The sequence below is a fragment of the Dipodomys spectabilis genome, unplaced genomic scaffold (assembly GCF_019054845.1).
Source record: "Dipodomys spectabilis isolate Male_0828 unplaced genomic scaffold, ASM1905484v1 ptg000001l, whole genome shotgun sequence".
In the NCBI taxonomy this organism is placed as follows: Eukaryota; Metazoa; Chordata; class Mammalia; order Rodentia; family Heteromyidae; genus Dipodomys; species Dipodomys spectabilis.
In genome coordinates this window covers 28,596,269-28,616,558 of record NW_024870678.1, presented here as the reverse complement: position 1 = coordinate 28,616,558, position 20,290 = coordinate 28,596,269, and the positions used below count along the sequence as shown (strand labels likewise).

At 37.9% G+C, this 20,290-nt stretch overlaps 1 protein-coding gene across 3 annotated transcripts in view; it reads right to left on the bottom strand.

The window, feature by feature from the left end:
• The window catches only part of Utrn (utrophin), a 425,153-nt gene that overhangs the window by 76,344 nt on the left and 328,519 nt on the right, over positions 1–20,290 (bottom strand). For all 3 annotated transcript variants that reach the window (XM_042693071.1, XM_042692992.1, XM_042693156.1), the window contains 4 exons: positions 16,820–17,088; positions 13,077–13,223; positions 10,829–10,907; positions 6,989–7,049 (listed from right to left, as the gene is read on the bottom strand). In XM_042693071.1, coding sequence (XP_042549005.1) covers positions 6,989–7,049; positions 10,829–10,907; positions 13,077–13,223; positions 16,820–17,088 — 556 coding nt within the window. The remainder of the gene's footprint in view (positions 1–6,988; positions 7,050–10,828; positions 10,908–13,076; positions 13,224–16,819; positions 17,089–20,290) is intronic.

Sequence of the window (20,290 nt, the reverse complement as noted above, 5' to 3'; positions counted from 1 at the left end):
TGGGTTAACCTGTATCCCTATTTCAACATTTTGTTTTTTCCCTTCCCCTCTCCAACTCCCGGAGCTTCTTTTACTCAAAGATAATGCTCTACCACTTAAGCCACAGATCGACTTCCAGCTTTTTGATAGTTTATTAGATATAAGTGTCTCAGGGACTTTCCTGCCCAGGATGTCTTCTAACCAAGATCTTCAGCTTCCTGAGTAGCTAGGATTAAGTGCACAAGCCACCAGTGCCTGGGTCACTTATTTCTTCACCACTAAAAGCAAAAACACAAGTTCTACCTCTGGAAAGGGACTTACGTGTGTACCATGGGTTCTCCACTGCAAGATAGAAATGAAGAATGTCATTCCTCTTCTCCATAAGGAGGAAGAGAGAAATGAAGACTGCTGAAGGAAGCCTTTCAGAGAAAAATGCACTCATCTTTCACTGCTAATTGTATCTTTACTATGGAATTACTTTATTCTAGAATAAATTTTCAATAACCTTTAAAGACAGAGTGCCTTGTGTTAATTGTTGTTGTTGGGGTACCCCTACGTGCCTTTGCTGGCAGTGACCTTGCTGTTAAGTCTGTATTATTTGGATTCCCCACTGCTACATTTCCTCTCTGCCCTTACTCAAGGGAGGATTATTTCATTTATATCCCCGACGCTAACTCCCAAATCCTTCTAAAGAAACGTGCATCAGATGGGAATGGTGTACCACATGCCTGTATTCCAAGCACTCAGAAGGCAGAGACAGGGGGATCACAAGTTCAATGACAATTTGAGCAACATAGCAAGTGTAAGGTCAGCCTGAGCTGTATTCTGAGAACCGTCCTCATCAAACCAATAGTTGGGGTTGTAACTTAGTGGCAGAGCATTTACCTAACAGGACTACAAAACAAAACAAAATGCACTAATTTTTTTTTTGTCTTACCAACTACAGTTAGTTGGTATGCACTATGTGATGGCCATAAATAAAACACATCTCCCTCCAGGATTTCATTGATAACCCTATTTTATTTCCCTAGCATTAGTGGAGAATAAGGCCAGGTAAATGGTAACCCTGGGAGGTAAGGAGAGGTTCTAAAAGAAAAAAAAAATGGCTGTGTAGAATTAACAACAGAGAAATTTAAACAAGTAGAGAAAACGAAAGGCAATGAGGTTGAGAAGCATTGGTTTCCTCTCCTCAACATCTTAGAATTTTGAGGAATGTCATTTTGAAACAACGTTGCTACCCAGGTTCTATATCTAATCAGAGATGACTAATGTCCACATGAAAGCTATGAGATTGAACATGGTACTTAGGGCTCTACAAAGTATAAACATCTGTCTGTACTTCACATTCTGGAGGAAAACCCAGAAATGAACCTGTTAACGATAGGCATGTGTACCAATAGGAAAGCTGGTTTTGAGAAATAAGGTCCTTGGAGTTTAGAAAAGAGTGGGAAAGAAAGGAGAACCATCCTTCCTAAGTTGCCTTCTAGGTCCTCTTAAATAGTATATGGCTCACCAACAGGCTGGATTTATAGACAACTATCTCTAGGTAAAGATGCATGGGATCTGTGAGCTATCTTCCACATAAATAGAAATCCAGCCACCAACAGAAATCCCCAGCGAGGAAGGGGAAGGATGAAAGGGGACTCTACTGTTTTGTCCATCTTCACATCTCAAAATTCCTGCAATGATTTTCCTGACAAGACTGTGGAGAACAATATTCTCTTAAATAGAGAAAACACCTTAGTCTATTACCATGTGTCATGTCCTTAACCACACAAACACAGGATAGCCTTTGGAGAGGTCTACAAAAAGGCAGTGTGGGATCTAAGAAAAGGCACAGAATACAAGAGATGCATGAGGCACATAATAAATGGTAATCATGTATAATAAATGGTAATTAGTCTTTAGTATGAAATAAAGGATGCTGGTACATTCTTTCCCTATGTTTCTTCTGCTTCTTAAATACAATATTCATCCGACCCAAAATTTCTTTGATGAAATAATTTTAGGTCCGCATAGTTGGAAAGAGTTCCTGGAAAGCTAAATCCCTGGGTTCAAACTCTGGATTTTCCAATTACTGGCGGTGTCATCTCAAGTTGGCTCTCTGTGTACATTATGATTATTTATTGATGCATTTGTTAGTTACTGTCAACAAAGGTAATGCTTATTTCTATTCTTCACTGGGCTATGTATAAGAAATTGCACAGTGCCTGGGAAGTGAGTGCTTAAAAATGTAATTTATTTCAGTGACCATCATCATTCACCATTACCACTATGTATTTACTGCTATATTATTTTCTGGAGAAAAATGAAAAGCAATGTGTTTTACATGATTAATGTGGCATATTAGACAAAGTTCAGGGGAAAAATAAAAATCAATGTGTTTTACACGATTAATGTGGCATATGAGGAAAAGCTCAACACTAAACTTTTACCAGTCATTCCTTTTACCACCCAAACTGCCTGAAGAGAGTCACTATCAGCTGAGGAAAGGAACAATCTATACAAAACACAAACGTGTGAGCAAACTTTTACAACAGATGAGGCCAAGCTTCCGTGGTAGATTTTTATACATAACAAAGACAGCAGAAGCGAACTTCTAAACTCAGAGCATAATGAGCTGCCATTGGACAATGGTAGAAGAAACCAAGTAGATCACGTTTAGAAAGTCTTCCTTACAGCCAGTAAACACAACATAAAGGTAAGTTTCAACTTAAGGTGTTGCTGTAGTCTGACTGCCTACCATTCCCTAAATACCTGTGTGTTGGCACAGGTGGCAATGCTGGTGCTGTTGGGAAGCTTGGAACCTTTAAGATATCCATCCCAATGGAAGATGGGTATGTGGAGCATGGTATTCAAGGAGACTGTGAGCCCAGAATCCTTTCTCTTCTCTATTGCTTCCCGACTACGCAATGAAAGGTTCTGCCTTTTCATGCTCCCACCAGGATTGCTGAACCTAGCCACAGACCCCAAAGCAACCAACCAACCACTCAGGGATTGGAACCTCTACACTTGGTGAGCCCAAATCAATACTGCTCAGTATTTGTTATTGTGACAGAAATCTGATTAACACAGACAGTAAGAAATAAGAGAGCTAGGTGCCGGTGGCTCAGGCCTGTAATCCAACTACTCAGGAGGCTGAGATCTGAGGATCGCTGTTCAAAGCCAGTCCAGGTAGGAAAGTCCGTGAGACTCTTATCTCCAATAAACAACTAGAAAACCACAAGTGATGCTGTAGCTCAAGCGGTAGAGTGCTGGCCTTGAGCTGAAGAGCTGAGGGACAGCGCCCAAGCCCAGCGTTCAAGCCCCACAACCGACAGAAATAAAAGAAATAAGAGAGATACCTGCCATATGTACTATTACAATTCAGACTGATATTCTATTATTCTTTAGAAACAATTTACCATAGTATACTTTAAGATATTTAGAAAAGAAGATGGGAAGAATGTAGTAAAAAAAAAATCCAATGTATAGCGTACATTGGGGGGTTGGTCAGGGAAGGCTGGGTGAGAATGTAGAAAGGGGAGACGTTGATAAAGATGCATTGTATTCATAGACTGCTTTGCTAAATGGAAACTCCTTCATACAACCACTTAAAGATAATATAAAGAAAGCAAAGAATTACTTAGCATGCATGATTACTTAGAAATACATGAGGAAGCATCAAAGTCTATTTAAACGAAATCTATAAAACTGTAATGGGAAAGAAAATTTGTCCTTGTTCTTTCCAGTTTTCTTGATATATACATTATATAAATGTATGTATAAATATAGTATATGTATAAATATATGTATATATGTATAAATATAGTATATGTATAAATATATGTATAAATATAGTATATGTATAAATATAGTGTCTACTTATATATAAAATACACTCTCTCTATATATATAACTAATATGTACTTTAACATTGAAAATTTGGGAACATCTACTCTTTCTACTTGATTAGTACATTTTAGTTTACCCCCAAGAAATGCCAAATACATGACATTTCTCTTTTATTCATTTGTGCAGCCATGCAAAAAAAGTGTGTATTAAAAGCATTTTCATTTATTATTGAGTAGCTCATTAGTTTGGCTGGGAATTAGCTTTTGTTTTCATAACTGTTCTTCATAGGAAATGCTGGCTTTTGAATCTCTACTTCTCAAGTTGTATGTTCCATTTTTTTTTTTTAAATGAGGAAATTGCATATAAAAGTTGTACAACAGAGCAAATAGTAAACGTCTTGGTTAAGAAAGTTTTATAAAAACAGGAAAAAATGTTCTAGTAAATGTGTTTTAAGACACTTAACAGCAAAACTATATATATTTAGGAAAAATGTAATATTTTACTAAGGATACAGAGCATAGTTTAGGATGTTTCTGCCCTAAATGTCATCAATGAAACTACTAATTATTATATCATCCATATATTTTTTTCCTCAAATGCTGGTTAGGTTTAGTCAATGAGATGTCACATGAACAACCAATCAGCCTCAAAAGAACTTGTACATTAAGCAAGACTACAACCCAATCAGGGTCTGCCACAATGATAAGCATTATAAACTAGAGCTATTCTGACTTAGATTATCTAATTCCCAGCTATTCACATATATATATATATGCATATACATATATGCATATATAATTGATGCAGAATTAATGAAAATCCTTTTAGAGTTGGCATTAAAAACAGGCTTTTAAAACTCCCAAATTAAATAAAAACCATCACTGAAACATAACTGAGCAAGAGATTTAACATTTTCATGTAGTAAAGCCAAAAATCATTACTAGATCTAGTCTACCCATTTAAAAATATCAGCTTATACAGGACAACAGGTCAATTCAGTCAACTAATTATCTCCAGCTAATCTGCATGGACTTCTAGAATTTGTACAGTCCACAGGTGCATATCCTACTGCTTCTGCATAAAAGTCTCGCCGGGCTGAAATCAAGTTTGTAGCCCTCGGATGGGCTACAGGAATCCCATCTCCTGGCCTTTTATACCTCTGCTTTCTCAGCACTGTGATTCTTTCCCTCCATCTTCAAAGACAGTGTCGTAGCATCTTTAAATCCCTCACCGCATCTGTTCCTTTCTCCTGCCCCCACTCTTGCCCCCTGTAGTTACACTGGATCTCTCAGAATAATCTTCATACTTTAAGGTTCAGTGGTTTGCAAATTTGATTTTCCCTTGTTATGCAAACTAATATATTCACAGGTTCTAAGGATTAGATGTAGGCATCACTGGGGAGAGAGATATTATCCTACATCAGATATATATCTAAACTAGTATTCAGTTTAAGTCAATATTTGCACAAGCAAATTAAATTTCTTTAATACTATCATTATTATTGTTGTTATTACTTGGAGTAAAACTGTAAAAAAAATTTAAAGGTGTTAGATTTGAATAAGATACCAATTTCCCCAGCCTCTGACTCCTTTCCATTTGTGCTTTCACAAATTGGATACCAATCAACTGGTCTGATAATTCGCTCTCAAATTCCTCTCAACCCAATATACTGAATATTGTACATAATAAAATATAAAACTGTAATATATGAAAGACATCCTGCTTATTATATTTGGTAAATATTTTGGCAACCGTTTTTTTAAGAGTTTAAGAACAGATTCATAAGAAAAGACTAGCTAGATATGGTGGCTCAAGCCTATAACCATAGCATTTGGGAGGTGAAGATCAAAGGATCATCGTTCAAAGCCAACCAGGGCACTGAAGTTCATGAGATTCCATCTCAACCAATGACTATCTATGTGGAAGCACAATGATTGAGCCTAGTGTTAAATGCCTGTTACCCAATGACAAAAGAAAGCATGAAAAGAGTAACATTCCAGGCTGGGGCAAGCATAGAGAAAAATTCTAATTCAGAAACAACTAGCTCAAGTTGTAGAGCACCTGCATTGCATGAAGCCCCAAGTTCAAACACCAGTACTAGAAAAGAAAGAGGGAATGAGTGAGAGAGGGAGGTAAAGAAATACTTAGGGAGGGAAGCATAGGGATATTAACTCAATTTGCCTGCAGTGACACAGCTTATCTAAGACAAAGCTGTCTCCTGACAATAGGTGTACACTCTCATAATTATGACATCTCTCCTTATACATGAAACATGGTCAACCATGACTCTTATTAAGTGGTAAATCAAGAGATGGACTAAGTAACACTTCAAGAACTTGGAGAAGTAGTATTGTATCATTCTGTCCTATGACAATACAAAGATTAAGCCAAGAATAAAACACTAATAAGATGCCATGTAAAATGACACATAATTTATAAAGTGTTACATATGAAGAAGAAAAACTATGCAGAAGGGAGAAGCTAAGTAGACCACAAAACTGATAATGACTGTGAATTAATTATGTAGATACAATCTCCCAAAAACAAAGAAAAATTCATCAATGGCAATTATCATTCCAACTACATACATCGTTTTTCCTTCATATAAGAGGAATGAATTCCCCTTTTTTTTGGGGGGGGGGTCCGGTTGTGGGGCCTGAACATTGGGCCTGGGCGCTGTCCCTCAGCTCTTCAGCTCAAGGCTAGCGCTCTACCACTTGAGCCACAGTGCCACTTCTGGCTTTTATCTTTTTGCTTATGTGGTGCTGAGGAATCGAACCCAGGGCCTCAGGCATGCAAGGCAAGCGCTCTACCACTGAGCCACCTTCCCAGCCCGGCCACTTTTTTTTTTGTCAGTTATGATGCTTGAACTCAGGACCTGGGCACTGTCCTTGAGCCTCTTTGTACTCAAGGCTAGTGCTCTACCAGTTGAGCTACAGCTCCACTTTTGGTTTCTGAGTGGTTAATTCGAGATAAGAGTTTCACGGGGACATTTCTGCCTCAGGTGGCTTCGAACTGTGATCCTCAGATCTCAGCTTCCTGAGTAGCTGGGATTACAGGTGTGAGCCACTGGCGCCCGGCTGAATTCCACTTTTAAAAGCTATGAGGGGCTTATAAGTTATGAATAGAAGTTCTTCTTGTTGGTATCAGAAGAGAGAATTAAAAATCAACTTACTTGATGTAATAGGGCACTTTGTTATGTGAAATGGATCTTTGCCATGGCAGCTGCACTGAGGCTGAGGAGACAGAAGCAGATGATTAGAAATGCTGGTAACCCAGAAGCCTTCCACCTTCACGTAAAACAACTGAGCACCTTTACAGCAAATCCAGCCAGGCCACTCTGGCCTTGGATGTAGACTCCTCTTGATGATGACACATACCAGGGCCAACTAGAATGGCTTTAAAGATTCATTTGAAGTAAGGAAAGAAACAACCCAGATTCTATTTCTAATGCCAAATGCTAACCGAACCTTTTGATATAAATACTTTATAAAGAACAGGGTTTTGTTTTGGTTTGGTTTTGATTTATCATCAACACAACAGGAGACTTAGTGCCATCTGGAAACAGAACCCTACAGATTCTAAAATCCAGATTAAAAACTACATTTCTCAAGACTGAATTTGCAGATCACTAGTAATATTTTTATAGTATGTCATATTCACAGGAGTAGCTACTGAACACAGAGAGTACTAATTAAATTAAATTTCATGAAAACAGAAAAAAATAAAATGGCACAGATAAGAGATTGTACAGAGTAGGGCCCATCAGCTATGCAGAAGTATCTTTTGAAATCCACCGAGAATAGTCTTATGTTGGCAGTAGAAATTACCATGGTTGAGATTTTATATTTTTTATTGAGGTATTTAATTTTCACAATACCAATTACTTATTAATAAAAAGCATACCATTCCTACAGTAAGTCACTTATTTTAAGACTTATTTAAGGGTACCACATGTGACTAGAGGAATTCTGCTAACTGACCTAAGTAAAAAGGTGTAAAATATTATTATTAGACCAAATATTACTAGACCTTTCCATAGTCAGCTGTCATCAATAATTCTTTTTTTCTGAATTTCATGTTATTTTGATATCATACAAATGTGTGGCTTTGTAAACTTTGTTAACCACTGCCAAATATATCTTTGGCTTTAAAAGCTGACAACATAACACACATTCAAGTTCCATTTGATAGAGAAGAAATTAAATGCATAGAACTAAAATAAGATTGTAAAAAGTGATTGTTAGTAAATAAATACAGAGCTCAGATAGGATTAATGGCTGAATCTTCAGAATAGTAGTTCAGTCAGTTTTCAACTCCAAAGTGGTGGCTCACTTCTATAATCCTAGCTACTTAGGAGGCTGAGATCTGAGGATTGTGGTTCAAAGTCTACCCAAGTAGCAGAAAAGTTCATGAGATTCTTTATCTCCAATTAATTACCATAAAAAAGCTGGAAATGGCTCTGTGGCTCAAAGTGGTAGATTACGAGCAAAAATACTCATGGACAGTGTCCAGCCATGAATTCAAGCACCCCCACCACCACAAAAAAAGCAAAAGGAAGAGAGACATGATTCAAGTAGGAGAGATTATCTAGCAACTCTGAGACTCTAAGTTCAATCCTTCCCCAAATGAGGCACGAAGTAAATTATATTTCTCATTAGAGACCACCTCATTTCATTGTTGGCACTAGGCTAATGGGTCAATTCTTCTTTTGTGCCTAACTAAACAGACTTCTTTTATAACCATGGCTAGAGTCCAAGAAATAAAATAAAGCCAAAATTTCTAAGCAGCAAAGAATAACAATTATTACATTTACTAATTGGGATTTCATTTACAATTCCCCATTCATGTTGATCATTATTTTGATCTGAATAACCTCAACTTTCTTGGACCATATAAAAGACCATGTGCTTGAGTTTCACCAAATGTTCATTAATTTTACAATACTCCATTTCTTGAAGAATAAGAACTGATTTCTATAATGCGAGAGTGGCTGTTAGGGGAAAATGCAGCGTTTCACCCATATTAATAGATAAGTGAACATTAGAACTGTAAAGAGAGTCTCAATTATTTTGAAAGTTCTTTAATTTGGTCTTACTGTCTAGTTTCACATTCTATAAAATTAAGTGTAAGAAATGGGAGGACTCAAAGTGTAATAAGAACACTAAAGTCCTATTTATTTCAACAATAATGGTATCAACACGAAAACATACTCCCTGGGGTAACCAGTGGGAGCACATGTGTGTAATCCCAGCTACTTGGAAGGCAATCAGGAAGATACCAGTTCAAGGCCAGCTCAGGTAAAAATAGTTTGTGAGAACCCCATCTTATTCTATAAGCTGAACTTGGTCGGTCCAAGTCTATAATTCCACTCATGTTGGAGGCCTAAGTAGTAGGATCACAGTCTAAGACCAGCCATGGACAAAAGTATGAGACCCTATTCAATGGGGCTGGGAAGTTGGCTCAGTGGTAGAGCGCTTGCCTTGCATGCCTGAGGCCCTGGGTTCGATTCTTCAGCACCATATAAGCAAAAAGAAAAAAAAAAAGCCAGAAATGGCGCTGTGGCTCAAGTGCTAGCCTTGAGCTGAAGAGCTGAGGGACAGTGTCCAGGCCTCACAACTGGACCAAAAAAAAAAAAGTATGAGACCCTATTCAAAAGACAATTAAAGCAAGAAGATCTAGTAGCATGGCTCAAGTGGCAAAGCTCCTTTCTAGCAAGCTCATGGTCCTGCATTCAAACCCTAGTACTTACAAATTAAAAAAATAAAACAACAAAAATTTTGCCCAGTAAATGGTATTCCAGAAAGGATTCTTCATCGTTCAAAGATGGATTGCCTAAGGGTTCAAGTTTGAAAAACTAACGATGGGTGTATGTTAGAGTGTAGCGTGGAGCAGCATGAAGGATGATTGATTAAAATTCTCTTATTAGAATTCTTGGAAACATGAGTGGGGGGAGGGGGACCTTGATCTTTCATTCAGGTAAAGCAGTTCATCAACAGTGACAAAAAGATTAAGAGAAAACCAAGAATGTAATCAAGAACTTAGCTGTAAGATAAAATACTACGCTTTCCCTATGATTACAGTTACAAAGAAGTTATAACTGAGAAGTACACTTTGTCCTAAATTTTAAACTTTACTCAAATTGAATTAGATTAAGCAAATTGCTGTCTTACATATATTTGCCAAAGGAAATGAAAGAAAAAGAAAAAATATTTGCTGGAAGTATGTGTGCCAAGATCCAGGCTGGGTGCTTTGTGTAACTTGACAAATTTTTCCACCAAGTTCCCAAGGCCATCTGAGGAAATAGGTATTAAGGTATGTTTAAGACCAAGAAATTAACTTTCAGAAATTCACAGGCCTGGTAAAAGGCAGAATGAATATTTAAACTCAATCTGAGAGACTCTTAAATCCTACTTTCTTTAGTATCCTCAGCAGTGAATAATAAATAAAATAGGACCTTAAATTATTCAAGAGGTCATACAGTGTACACAAAATTAAAAGTTCCAACTGGAGAATAGTGCATTAAAAAAAAAAAAAACCTACGTTTGTGCAAACCTCAATCCGCAATGCTAGTCTAGAAGGAAAAGCAAATATGATGGCGATTATATTCATACACTCAAATTTCCTCATGGAAACATTTGTGGAAAGCTCTCTATTCTTTTTCTAGCCTTAAAAGCTGCAGGTACATCTTTAACACAAAAGCACATTCTTCGAAGAAAAATTAAACTATTAAAATATAAATGCCTTTAAAAATATATATTAAAATATAAAGTGCCTACGGAAAAGATCAAAATCTTTATACAACCAAACTCGGGTGGAATGTCATATTAGCTATCGAAACAAGCTGGCGATTGAAAAACTGTAATTAACAAATAATAACCAATACTATTATTATTGTTAATGCGTCCTATCTACTATAGGTGACTATATTAAGAAAGGTAAAGACAATGTCCCCTTGGGTAAAAGTGAAAGGCTATGTTATCAGTCAATAAGTTCCGTCGTTTACCCTACTCACTGGAGAGAAAATGCTGAGAAGCTGGTCCGAAATCTTGATAGGCCTCCTGAAGCTGCTTAAGACGATCATCCACGGAAACCTGCACACACATTCAATGACTTGATTTCAACACAATGACTTTAATAATACCCTTGATTCAAAGTCTGACAACAAATGAGGGTATGGCCCTAAGATACTGCTGCTTGTCTAGACTTCTCTCCCCTGGTATCCATGTCATATGTTGGTTTTCAACTTATAGCACCAAGTAATGTATGGAGATACAGACATTCTTCTAAACAGCTCATAAAAATAAACTCTTAATTGTCACTGTAGCCATGCTGGCTAAATATCATTCCTGTTGCTATTTTATCAATAAAGAAATGGAGACGTAAGAAGGTAGCCAAGGACACAGAACTAGTGAGTGACAGCACTATGCTTCCTATCTGGTCATCTAGAGATAGAATTTACCCCCTAATGGTTACAACTACCCTTCCTGACTTAAGCAGCAGCTTAAGTCAGCCTATGCTCATGAGATCAGCAGCTACTCATCTCTCTGGTAAGGGAAATGGTAAAATGTGCTACCCAAGCAGGTGAAAGAAGCCTAGGATGCTCTAAGGAAAAAAAATTTTAAATGATACATGGAAGGCAGGTGATGATGAAGAAGATAAATGAAAGAGAGAGAGACAGACAGACAAGATCTGGGCAGCTGTGGTTTCTCCTAGCTAGCTGCTAAAATTGCATGGGAATGCACTTTATTCATTAAGACAAAGAAAAATTCAAATGCCATGCTTTATGAGTAAAGAAGGTGCTATTCCTGAAATTTAACCAAGTTCCCCACTTCTCATCTAACCTGCTATCTGAGCTCCAGCAATCACCAGAATGATAGGTAAGATGACAGACAGACAGACCTAATGTTCTCTTTTGAATGTAACTTACTCCCTGACTTTTAGTCTTTGGAGACGGTGATAACAAAAAGAGAAGGCAAGTGGATGAGGATGGACCGCTGGAATCCTTACATGAAGATGATGGAAAGACAACGAATTAGAAAAACGATGCAACGTTAAAAAAAAAAGATGAAACATTTCTGTGAGCACATATACATTTAAGAGATGTACTTGGGCTGGGAAGGTGGCTCAGTGGTAGAGAGCTTACCTTGCATGCATGAGGCCCTGGGTTCGATTCCTCAGCACCACATAAGCAAAAAGAAAAAAGCTGGAAGCGGTGCTGTGGCTCAAGTGGTAGAGAGCTAGCCTTGAGCTGAAGAGCTGAGGGACAGCGCCCAGGCCCAGAGTTCAGGCCCCATGACCGGACCCCCCCCCCCCCCAAAAAAAAGTGATTTGCTTAACTCATCCTAGATCAAGAACACTTCTTTTCCAGGATAAGGAAGACTGCCAAATACCATATCACACACTCATGTTACCTTTTCAATCTACTATAGAAGTAAGAACCAAAAATATTAATTTTTTCAATCTTCTACTAAAATCTCCTTACTAATTCTCAGAGGAAAAGTATGCTTACTATGAGTTCTTGGATGTAGCTACTGAATATGGCAGAGCTCCACTACCATGAATGCTTTTTGATGTTGATAGTGGTTAGCTTTTTTGAGAGAGGTCTCACTACGCACACTATGCTGACTTCAAACTTGTGATCCTATGATCTTCAAAGTTGTGATCCATCTGGCTTACACTCCTGAGTGCTGAGATGTTAGTCACACATCCTGCTCTCAGCCATAAACTCTTGATTGGCATTGGTAGTGGCCTTCAAATTGTCATACCTAAGAATCTCAAGAGAACTGCCCATGGGGTGGTTCTATTCAATCTGGAATAACTGAATAAGGTCTAGAGCTATGAAGACAACTGACTTAGAGCCATTCAGATCTAGGAGCTAAAGTATAAATTTGCTATCTGGAAAAACCCAAACAGGACACCTAAACATGAATATAGCAACCAATAATCAGAAGAAAACAAGATGGAAGTTTTCTTATGCTTCCGCAAGGAAAAATATACAATAAAGAAAAATGCCAGCTTTATGAAGCCACTATTGGAAAATGTTTCAGTGACCTGCTACTGTGACTTATTTTAGTTTGTGAAATTTCCATACAAAATTACACTGGAGCTGATATTCATAAATATATGAGCCCCTGACGTCATTGTTTGCAAAGGTCTTTACCAAATATGACTGGTTAAACAGACAGAAATGAACGTCTCTGGAGATGGGCTTCCCAGAGCTCTGGAGGGACAAGCCTGTTAGGAAGGAGCCAAGCTGATACCTGTAGAAGTTTCCATCGAATATTAAGGTCATCCAGCTGACGAGACATCTTTAGAGAGGGATGCAGGTCAAGGGGAGACAGCTGGCTAGACAAATCATTCATTGTTTTCACTTTTAAGTTGATTGGTGCGATTTCTTCTCTAAATGCCTGGAAGAAACAGACCCCCCCCCAAAAAAAAAGTGTCACTAGAAAAAAATGCAATAAAATAGAAGCTAGTATGTCTACCTTTTTGCCAAGGTCAATGCAAGGCCAGCTCAAGGGCCAGAAGGTAGAGCTGCCCATTCAACAACAGCTGGCTTCTCCAGAGCCCTCCTGAACAACCAGCTAGTCACCCTCAAAACCCAGAGGTTTGAATTATACACGCAAAGAGAAAAATAACAATGAAATGCCATTTAAATGATTGTGCGCCTCCTTCATGTTCTGAATCAGATGAAAATTCTAGAAAATGTAGCTGTTATCGATCACTAGCCATCATCATCTTGACTACCACCATCAGTACCTTATGTACTAATGCAGTAGTTCAGGATTTCAGGCTCCAATTCTTGAGTCTAAAGTGTGCACACATGAGCTACATGAAGTGCACAGGAGATAATGCAGAGAAGGAAGGAAGGAAGGAAGGAAGGAAGGAAGGAAGGAAGGAAGGAAGGAAGGAAGGAAGGAAGGAAGGAAGGAGGGAAGAAGAGAGAGAAAGAAAAAAGGAAGAAAGAAAGAAAGAAGGAAGGAAGGAAGGAAAGAAGGAAGGGAAAGAAAGAAGGAAGGAAGGGAAAGAAAGAAAGAAAGAAAGAAAGAAAGAAAGAAAGAAAGAAAGAAAGAAAGAAAGAAAGAAAGAAAGAAAGAAAGAAAGAAAGAAAGGAAGGAAGGAAGGAAGGAAGGAAGGAAGGAAGGAAGAGAGAAAGATGAAAGAGAGAAAGGGAGAAAGAGAAAGAGAGAAAGAGAAAGGAAGAAAGGAAGGAAGGAAGAAAGGAAGGAAGGAAGGAAGGAAGAAAGGGAGGGAAGGAGGGAGGGAGGGAGGGAGGGAGGAAGCAGCTGTGGTGCTAACCACTTCCATTTTAAAAGAGGACACATTTTATTTGATTTGATTTGATTTTTCCAATTAGATTGTTGTAACTTCAGGAGAGGATTTAAAAAAATCTTAAGGAACAATAAAGGAGTTTAAACATTTCCTCTGGGGTTAAAAATATATAATATTTCCCTATTATAAGCCACAGGTGAGAACATGAAAGAAAAAGACCTTTGACAAACAAGGTCTTTGGGGCTTGGTTTTTTTCATTTTTATGGTCAGGTGTTTTATGGCAACAGAGTTGGATTTTATCAAGAAAGTTAATCTTTCGATTTTTGAAGAGCTTCCAAATCGAAGGGGATTGGAAGAGAGCGAGTTTTAAGTGGTTTCAGAGGCTATGTGTTGTGGAAGAAAGAACCAATTTATCATGTTTTGATAAGAGAGCAAGAGCCTATGTGGCCCTCCTTGCTGTAAAAACAGAAACATCTGCTGGCATCAAAGGTGCCAGGCAGACTGTTGGCAGGTGTAAATCTCAAGTGTCTCCCGCCAGAAGGTGTATGTTCTGAAAGTGAGAACAATTAAAGATAATTTTAAGAGTTGAAATTATTTGATTACCCCCAAAGATTTTGTTTTCAGTTACTCTGACACATTTAATAATATTTAGCAATAATCAGTACTTAGTTTTACCTGCCTAAGTCGTCAACAGGATTTGGAACCTGCTTTGATATATCTCTGGGATATATAAAAATATCCCAGACTTTGAGCTTGTTAGGCTCAATGTGATTTGTCTTTTTATTTTCTTTCCCCCTAATAGGACTTTATAATGTTCTAATCCATAATTTATTCCTTTCAATTAAAATATTAATTGTTATTTATTTCTAGCTTTCCACTTCAGCAGAGATTTGAAAAAGGATTTGCAATTTCTTTAATTAAATAAGATTAACAACTCCTCAACTTCTGTGCCTCTAATAATTCCAAGGTAGTTTTTCAATTTTTTTTCCTGAATACTCATTATCATGAATTATAAACTGATGGGTAAATTCCTGCTTCAACCAAGATGCATGTTGGCTGTCCAGTAGGACACACTATATTTTGTATGTCACTGTGTACATCAGCGTTTAAACCCCTCCATTAAGGGCTAGGAATGTGGCTTAGTGGTAGAGTGCTTGCCTAGCATGCATGAAACAATGGGTTTATTCCTCAGTACCACATAAACAGAAAAGGCCGTCAGTGGCTCAAATGGTAGAGTGCTAGCCTTGAGCAAAAGAAGCTCAGGGACAGTCTCCAGGCCCTGAGTTCAAGCCCTAGGACATAAAAAAAAATTTTTTTTAAATATAAAGATAGAACAACTCTACAAATTCCAAAGAAGCTACACTAACGGCTGTTTCCAGACTCTTGTCTTAAATTCATATCCACTCGAAATTTTTTTTTTTAGTATATTAGAATGGTAAAAAGAGGCCTACGTAATTCAAAGGCAGCTGGGAAGCTATAGATACTTACACTGAAAAATAGCAAACACCAATACTCTTAGTAAAAAAAAAAAAATAATAAATGTAAATGCATTTAACATTTAGAGCTTTAATTCAAAGAGTTGGTCAAAGATGTGTTTCATTTCATTCATATGAAGGAATTCTCTGCAAAGAATAGAAAAAAAATCACAAATATTCTACCATTTACATCTAGCTGTGTGTGCTTGAGCAATTATATTCATTTTTTAAAACTTTGTAATACAGGCACAGTAATAATACCTATCTTGTTGGGTTGGTGTGAGAATAAAGCTGGCTAAGAACGGTTCTTGGCACACAGCCTCTGTGCTAGCTCCCATTACTTTTCTGACTTCTCACTCATATATTTACTTATGGAATTTACCCAAGTATTCAGTGAATTTCTCAGATCTCCTTTCCCTCTCCTATTCAGTCCTGTGCACACAAAAGGTCTGTTATCCAAGGTCTGTGAACAAAAGATATATACCTTTTGCACTAAAAATTCCATGCATGACAGATACAGTCAGACTAAGTCCTTTGAATTTTTTCTTGGCTTTTCCTCAGCTATGATTCATGACTACCAAATATACAATTTTATATACTACCCTACTCTCTGAAACTAAAAGTGGATTATACGTGTGTGTGTGTGTGTGTGTGTGTGTGTGTGTGTGTGTGTGTGTGTGTGTGTGTGTGTGTGTGTGTGTATCAGATACACCTAATCTACATTGTTTAGGACACATAGTTGGATTTTTTTAAGTATTTTTAAAAAGTAGATTACCTTAAAATGCTCCCTTTTTAGGGGAACAAATTGGTGACAGTGAGTGACACCTGGAAAACTTCTATTATGTCTACTGACCTAGAGTCATGACAAGGTGTAACAGTGTTGGCTTTATAACAATCCCTGATGGCCATTTACATGTGTGGCTCTTTACGGTGTTCTATTTAGCAGTAAAACATTCTTTAAAAAAAAAAAAAAGCCATTGTAGCTAGGCACTGGTGGCTCATGCCTGTATTCTTATCTACTGAGGAGAGTGAGATCTGAGGAGCATGGTTCAAAGCCATCCTGGACAGGAAATTCTGTGAGACTCTCATCTCCAGTGAACCACCAAAACACCAGACGTAGAGCTGTAACAGCTCAAGTAGCAGAGTGCTAGCCTTGAGCACAAAAGCTCAGTGATTACACCCAGGCCCTGAGTTCAAGCCCCAGGACTGGCACACACGCACATACAATAGAAACTGTCAAAGGCAAGAGGGCTGACCATGGTCTTTTCAATGTGATCCTGCAGCGAGTCAATGAGCAAATCTCCCACAGGCTTCCAGCCATTGCGCACCGCCTCTGCCTCCTTCATGTCTGCGTCCAGGTCGTCCATCGCTCCCTGCAGGTCTCTGAGCTTCTCCAATGCCTTGTCCACTTGCTTTTGCCAGTTACTGATGACAGCATTTAGACTCTCCCATTTCTCTTTCACTTCAGAAGATTGTTTGCGCATGGCTTTGGCAATCCTCTGGGCTCTCTCCTCTGGAGTCAATTCTGTGTTTAAAAAAAAATTAAAAACCAACAGTCAGAATGAATCAATTGAGCATTCTGTATAACCATCAGCATTCGAAGAACGTCTGTCAGGATGAGATATAGTGGTCGAGGTAAGAGGGAATTTCTCCACACTTCCACCACGAACTCGTCGCTGCCTCTAAACGTATTCTTCAAAGAAGAAAAGAGATTAATAAGTGATTGAGAGTGTTCGTGACTTCCAAATTTTAATATCTTTGTAAACCTTAATATAGAACAAGAAAACTCAAGAGATAAAACAAGTGTTTTCTTTACCATAAATTTAGTTATGCCAACTCCAATGACAGTTTTTTACTCTTTTTTTCTCTTTTCAAGAGAAATGGGAAATATAATTAGCCGAGAATAATTGAAAATGATGAAGAAAAACTCTTAGAAAATAAGATTAATTTACTGTGTTTCTAAGAGGAATTAACTGAAGAGAAATCATATATCTTAGATACTTCATCATGCGCAAATGTCTCTGGCGGTTCATGTTTAATAAAGAACATATTTTGCAGCTCACACGTAACAGAATATCACACATCTCAACAAGAAGACAAGATTACAGTGAACATCTCTAAATGTGCAACACTACAAGAGGGCTTCAAGGGTAACAGAAACACATGCTGTACCTGTATTATTGGTATATCAGATGTGCACTACCACATCCAGTTTCCTGTTATGAAGGGATCCTGATAACTTTTTGCCTGGGCTGTCTTAGAACTGCCATCCTCCCAATCTCTGCCTACTTTTGAGTAGCTGTGATTACATTACTATGCCTGACCTTGCTTTAACTATTATTTAGAGGTCAAGTTAAATATATCTGTCTCTTTAAATTTCTAGAGAATTCTAGATAACACCATTTACACTTGAAATGCAGCAATAAACTCTGCAACCGGTAGACAATGAAGACTTTAGCCAAGGTGTCTTGTTGACACATCTGCAGTTCACCTACAGAGATGGGAGTGACCCCCTAGCATCCATTGAGGAAAAGAGAAAGCATCCATTAGTGAGTTGGCTGACTACTCTTGTATAAGTAAGAAAATAAGAAACCAGCCTCAAGTGACAGTCAGGAATGGTTGGAGATACAATGGTTGGTAGAGTGCTTGCCTTCGCACCTGCCCAGCCTTGTGCAAGGCTCTGGGTTTGATCCCAAGTACTACAAAACTATTAACAACCAGGAGACAAAGTCAAGGTGCTAGGAGAAGAGTCCTAAACCACATGTTACATGCCAGGACCTGAGGTCCCCAAGGAAAAGTACTTTCTGGAAAAAAAGAAAGACTTGCCATTAAAGAAGGTAAACCTCATATAAGACCCTACACCCTCTGGATAGCTATAAAATGCTAAAAATAATATTGACATTACACACTGTATATTTCATAGACATATATAATGTTATATATGAAATGAAAGAAAAAAATTCATTCCTGGCAGTCTCAGGAGAGAAGAGGTGGGTGACTTTTATGATGCTAACACCTGTGTTGGTTAATAAGTCGCTTGGGCTTTTTAAAAAATAATGTTTTTTAAACACATGTGCTTTACCTTTATAAAAAAAAAGAATAAGAAAAACCACCATTTTCAGAATGGACAGCTTAATTATGATGATTTTCCTTGCATAAAGGAAAAGCTGTTTCTGACTCAGTCATTAAATAACCCAGCATGGAGAGATATGTGGCTTCTTTTATGATAAAACACATCACGGTGGTTAGGAGCCTTTTGTCTTCAGGTAATGTCAGATCTTTTGACAGAGCAGTCCTTTTGTAGTATATTTATTATGCCATCCCCACCCAAGCAGCTTCTCCAAAGAAAAGAAAAGCTCCATGTTGAATTCACCATCTGTTTTCCAGAAAGGAAATACATCATCCGATGACTGAAAAGTCAGAATAAAAGTACATCTTAATGCTTGCAAAAGTCTAGTTGAATGCATACTTTGAGCCAAGAGCAGAGTAATGTTTAAGGTGAAAACCAAAAACTTCCCAGAACCTTTGTGCAAGATGTAAAAAGAAGCAACATGATAAGAAATGTCTGGTTAGAACAATCTGGGGTAAAAAAAAAAAAAGAAAAAGAAAAGAAAACTTCAGAAAGCCTCCCCCCCCCCCCCGCCCCCAGTCCCCAAATGAAGAACAGAAACACAACTGCATTCTTGAAAAAAAGAAAATCTTCACATCTGAAAATGGACAAATGTTCCTCCAAAATCTCTAAATGTTCTGTGGTAAATCCTAAAGCTCAGACAAGAGTTGAGAATTCTTACTTTCTGATATCTGTTGTGCTATTTCTCTTCTATTAGCACAAATGAATTTATAAAAGAGTTTCAGTGTGATACAGATAATGTTCTGGGATTGAATTCACGCCTATATTAGCTCTCTTTTTTTCTTTAAACTTCTCTTCCTAAACTCCCTTCTTTTAAGCATTTTTAGTGTGTTTGATCATGCTATTTTCAATGAAGTTTCCTTTTCTCACATTCCCTTTATCATTTTATTCGGGTATCTCTGGCCCTTTTCACATAAGTAAAACAGGTTGATTAGCTTAATAGAATTCAAGGAGCAAAACTTGGCTTTTATCTCTGATCACCCCACCTCTTGGGCACTAGTTTCTTCCCTCCCCCTATCCCTCCCTCCCCCCTTCTCTATAATCAAAAGATGTTTCTGATTAAAATACTGGGAACCCACTCTTCCCATATGCCCTGATTATACAATTAAGATCAACCTAATCTCCCTGAAATATTTCATCAGCAGTTAAGAGGACCCTGCCCACTTCCTCCTCCTCGGCAGGATGACTGGTGGCAAGAGCTCGTGATGAACCAGACCACAAGTGCATCCTCAAGTGCCATCAGCTGAGTAGCATCCCTAATTATGTTCCTCTAATAAGTCATAAGGATAATAAAAAGAGCCCACTCAGAGTAGGTCAATATGAATATTCTGCCCGAATCTGTCAATAAGGATATGATAAAGAGGATATGGACCATCCATGAAGATAAGAGACGTCTCAAGTCTGGGGAAAGAGAAGAGGTAGAAAGAAGGGGAGGTGTGGTGATGAGGCGGGGGCAGGGGGGAGGAGAGGAGAGGAATACATGATATAGGGAAAGTTAAGAACTTCTAAGAAAAGAGAATTAAAGAATCCTTTCTGCAAACATCTAAATGCAAACTAGTAAGAGTAAAAAGAGGAAATATGAACACAGATGACACTG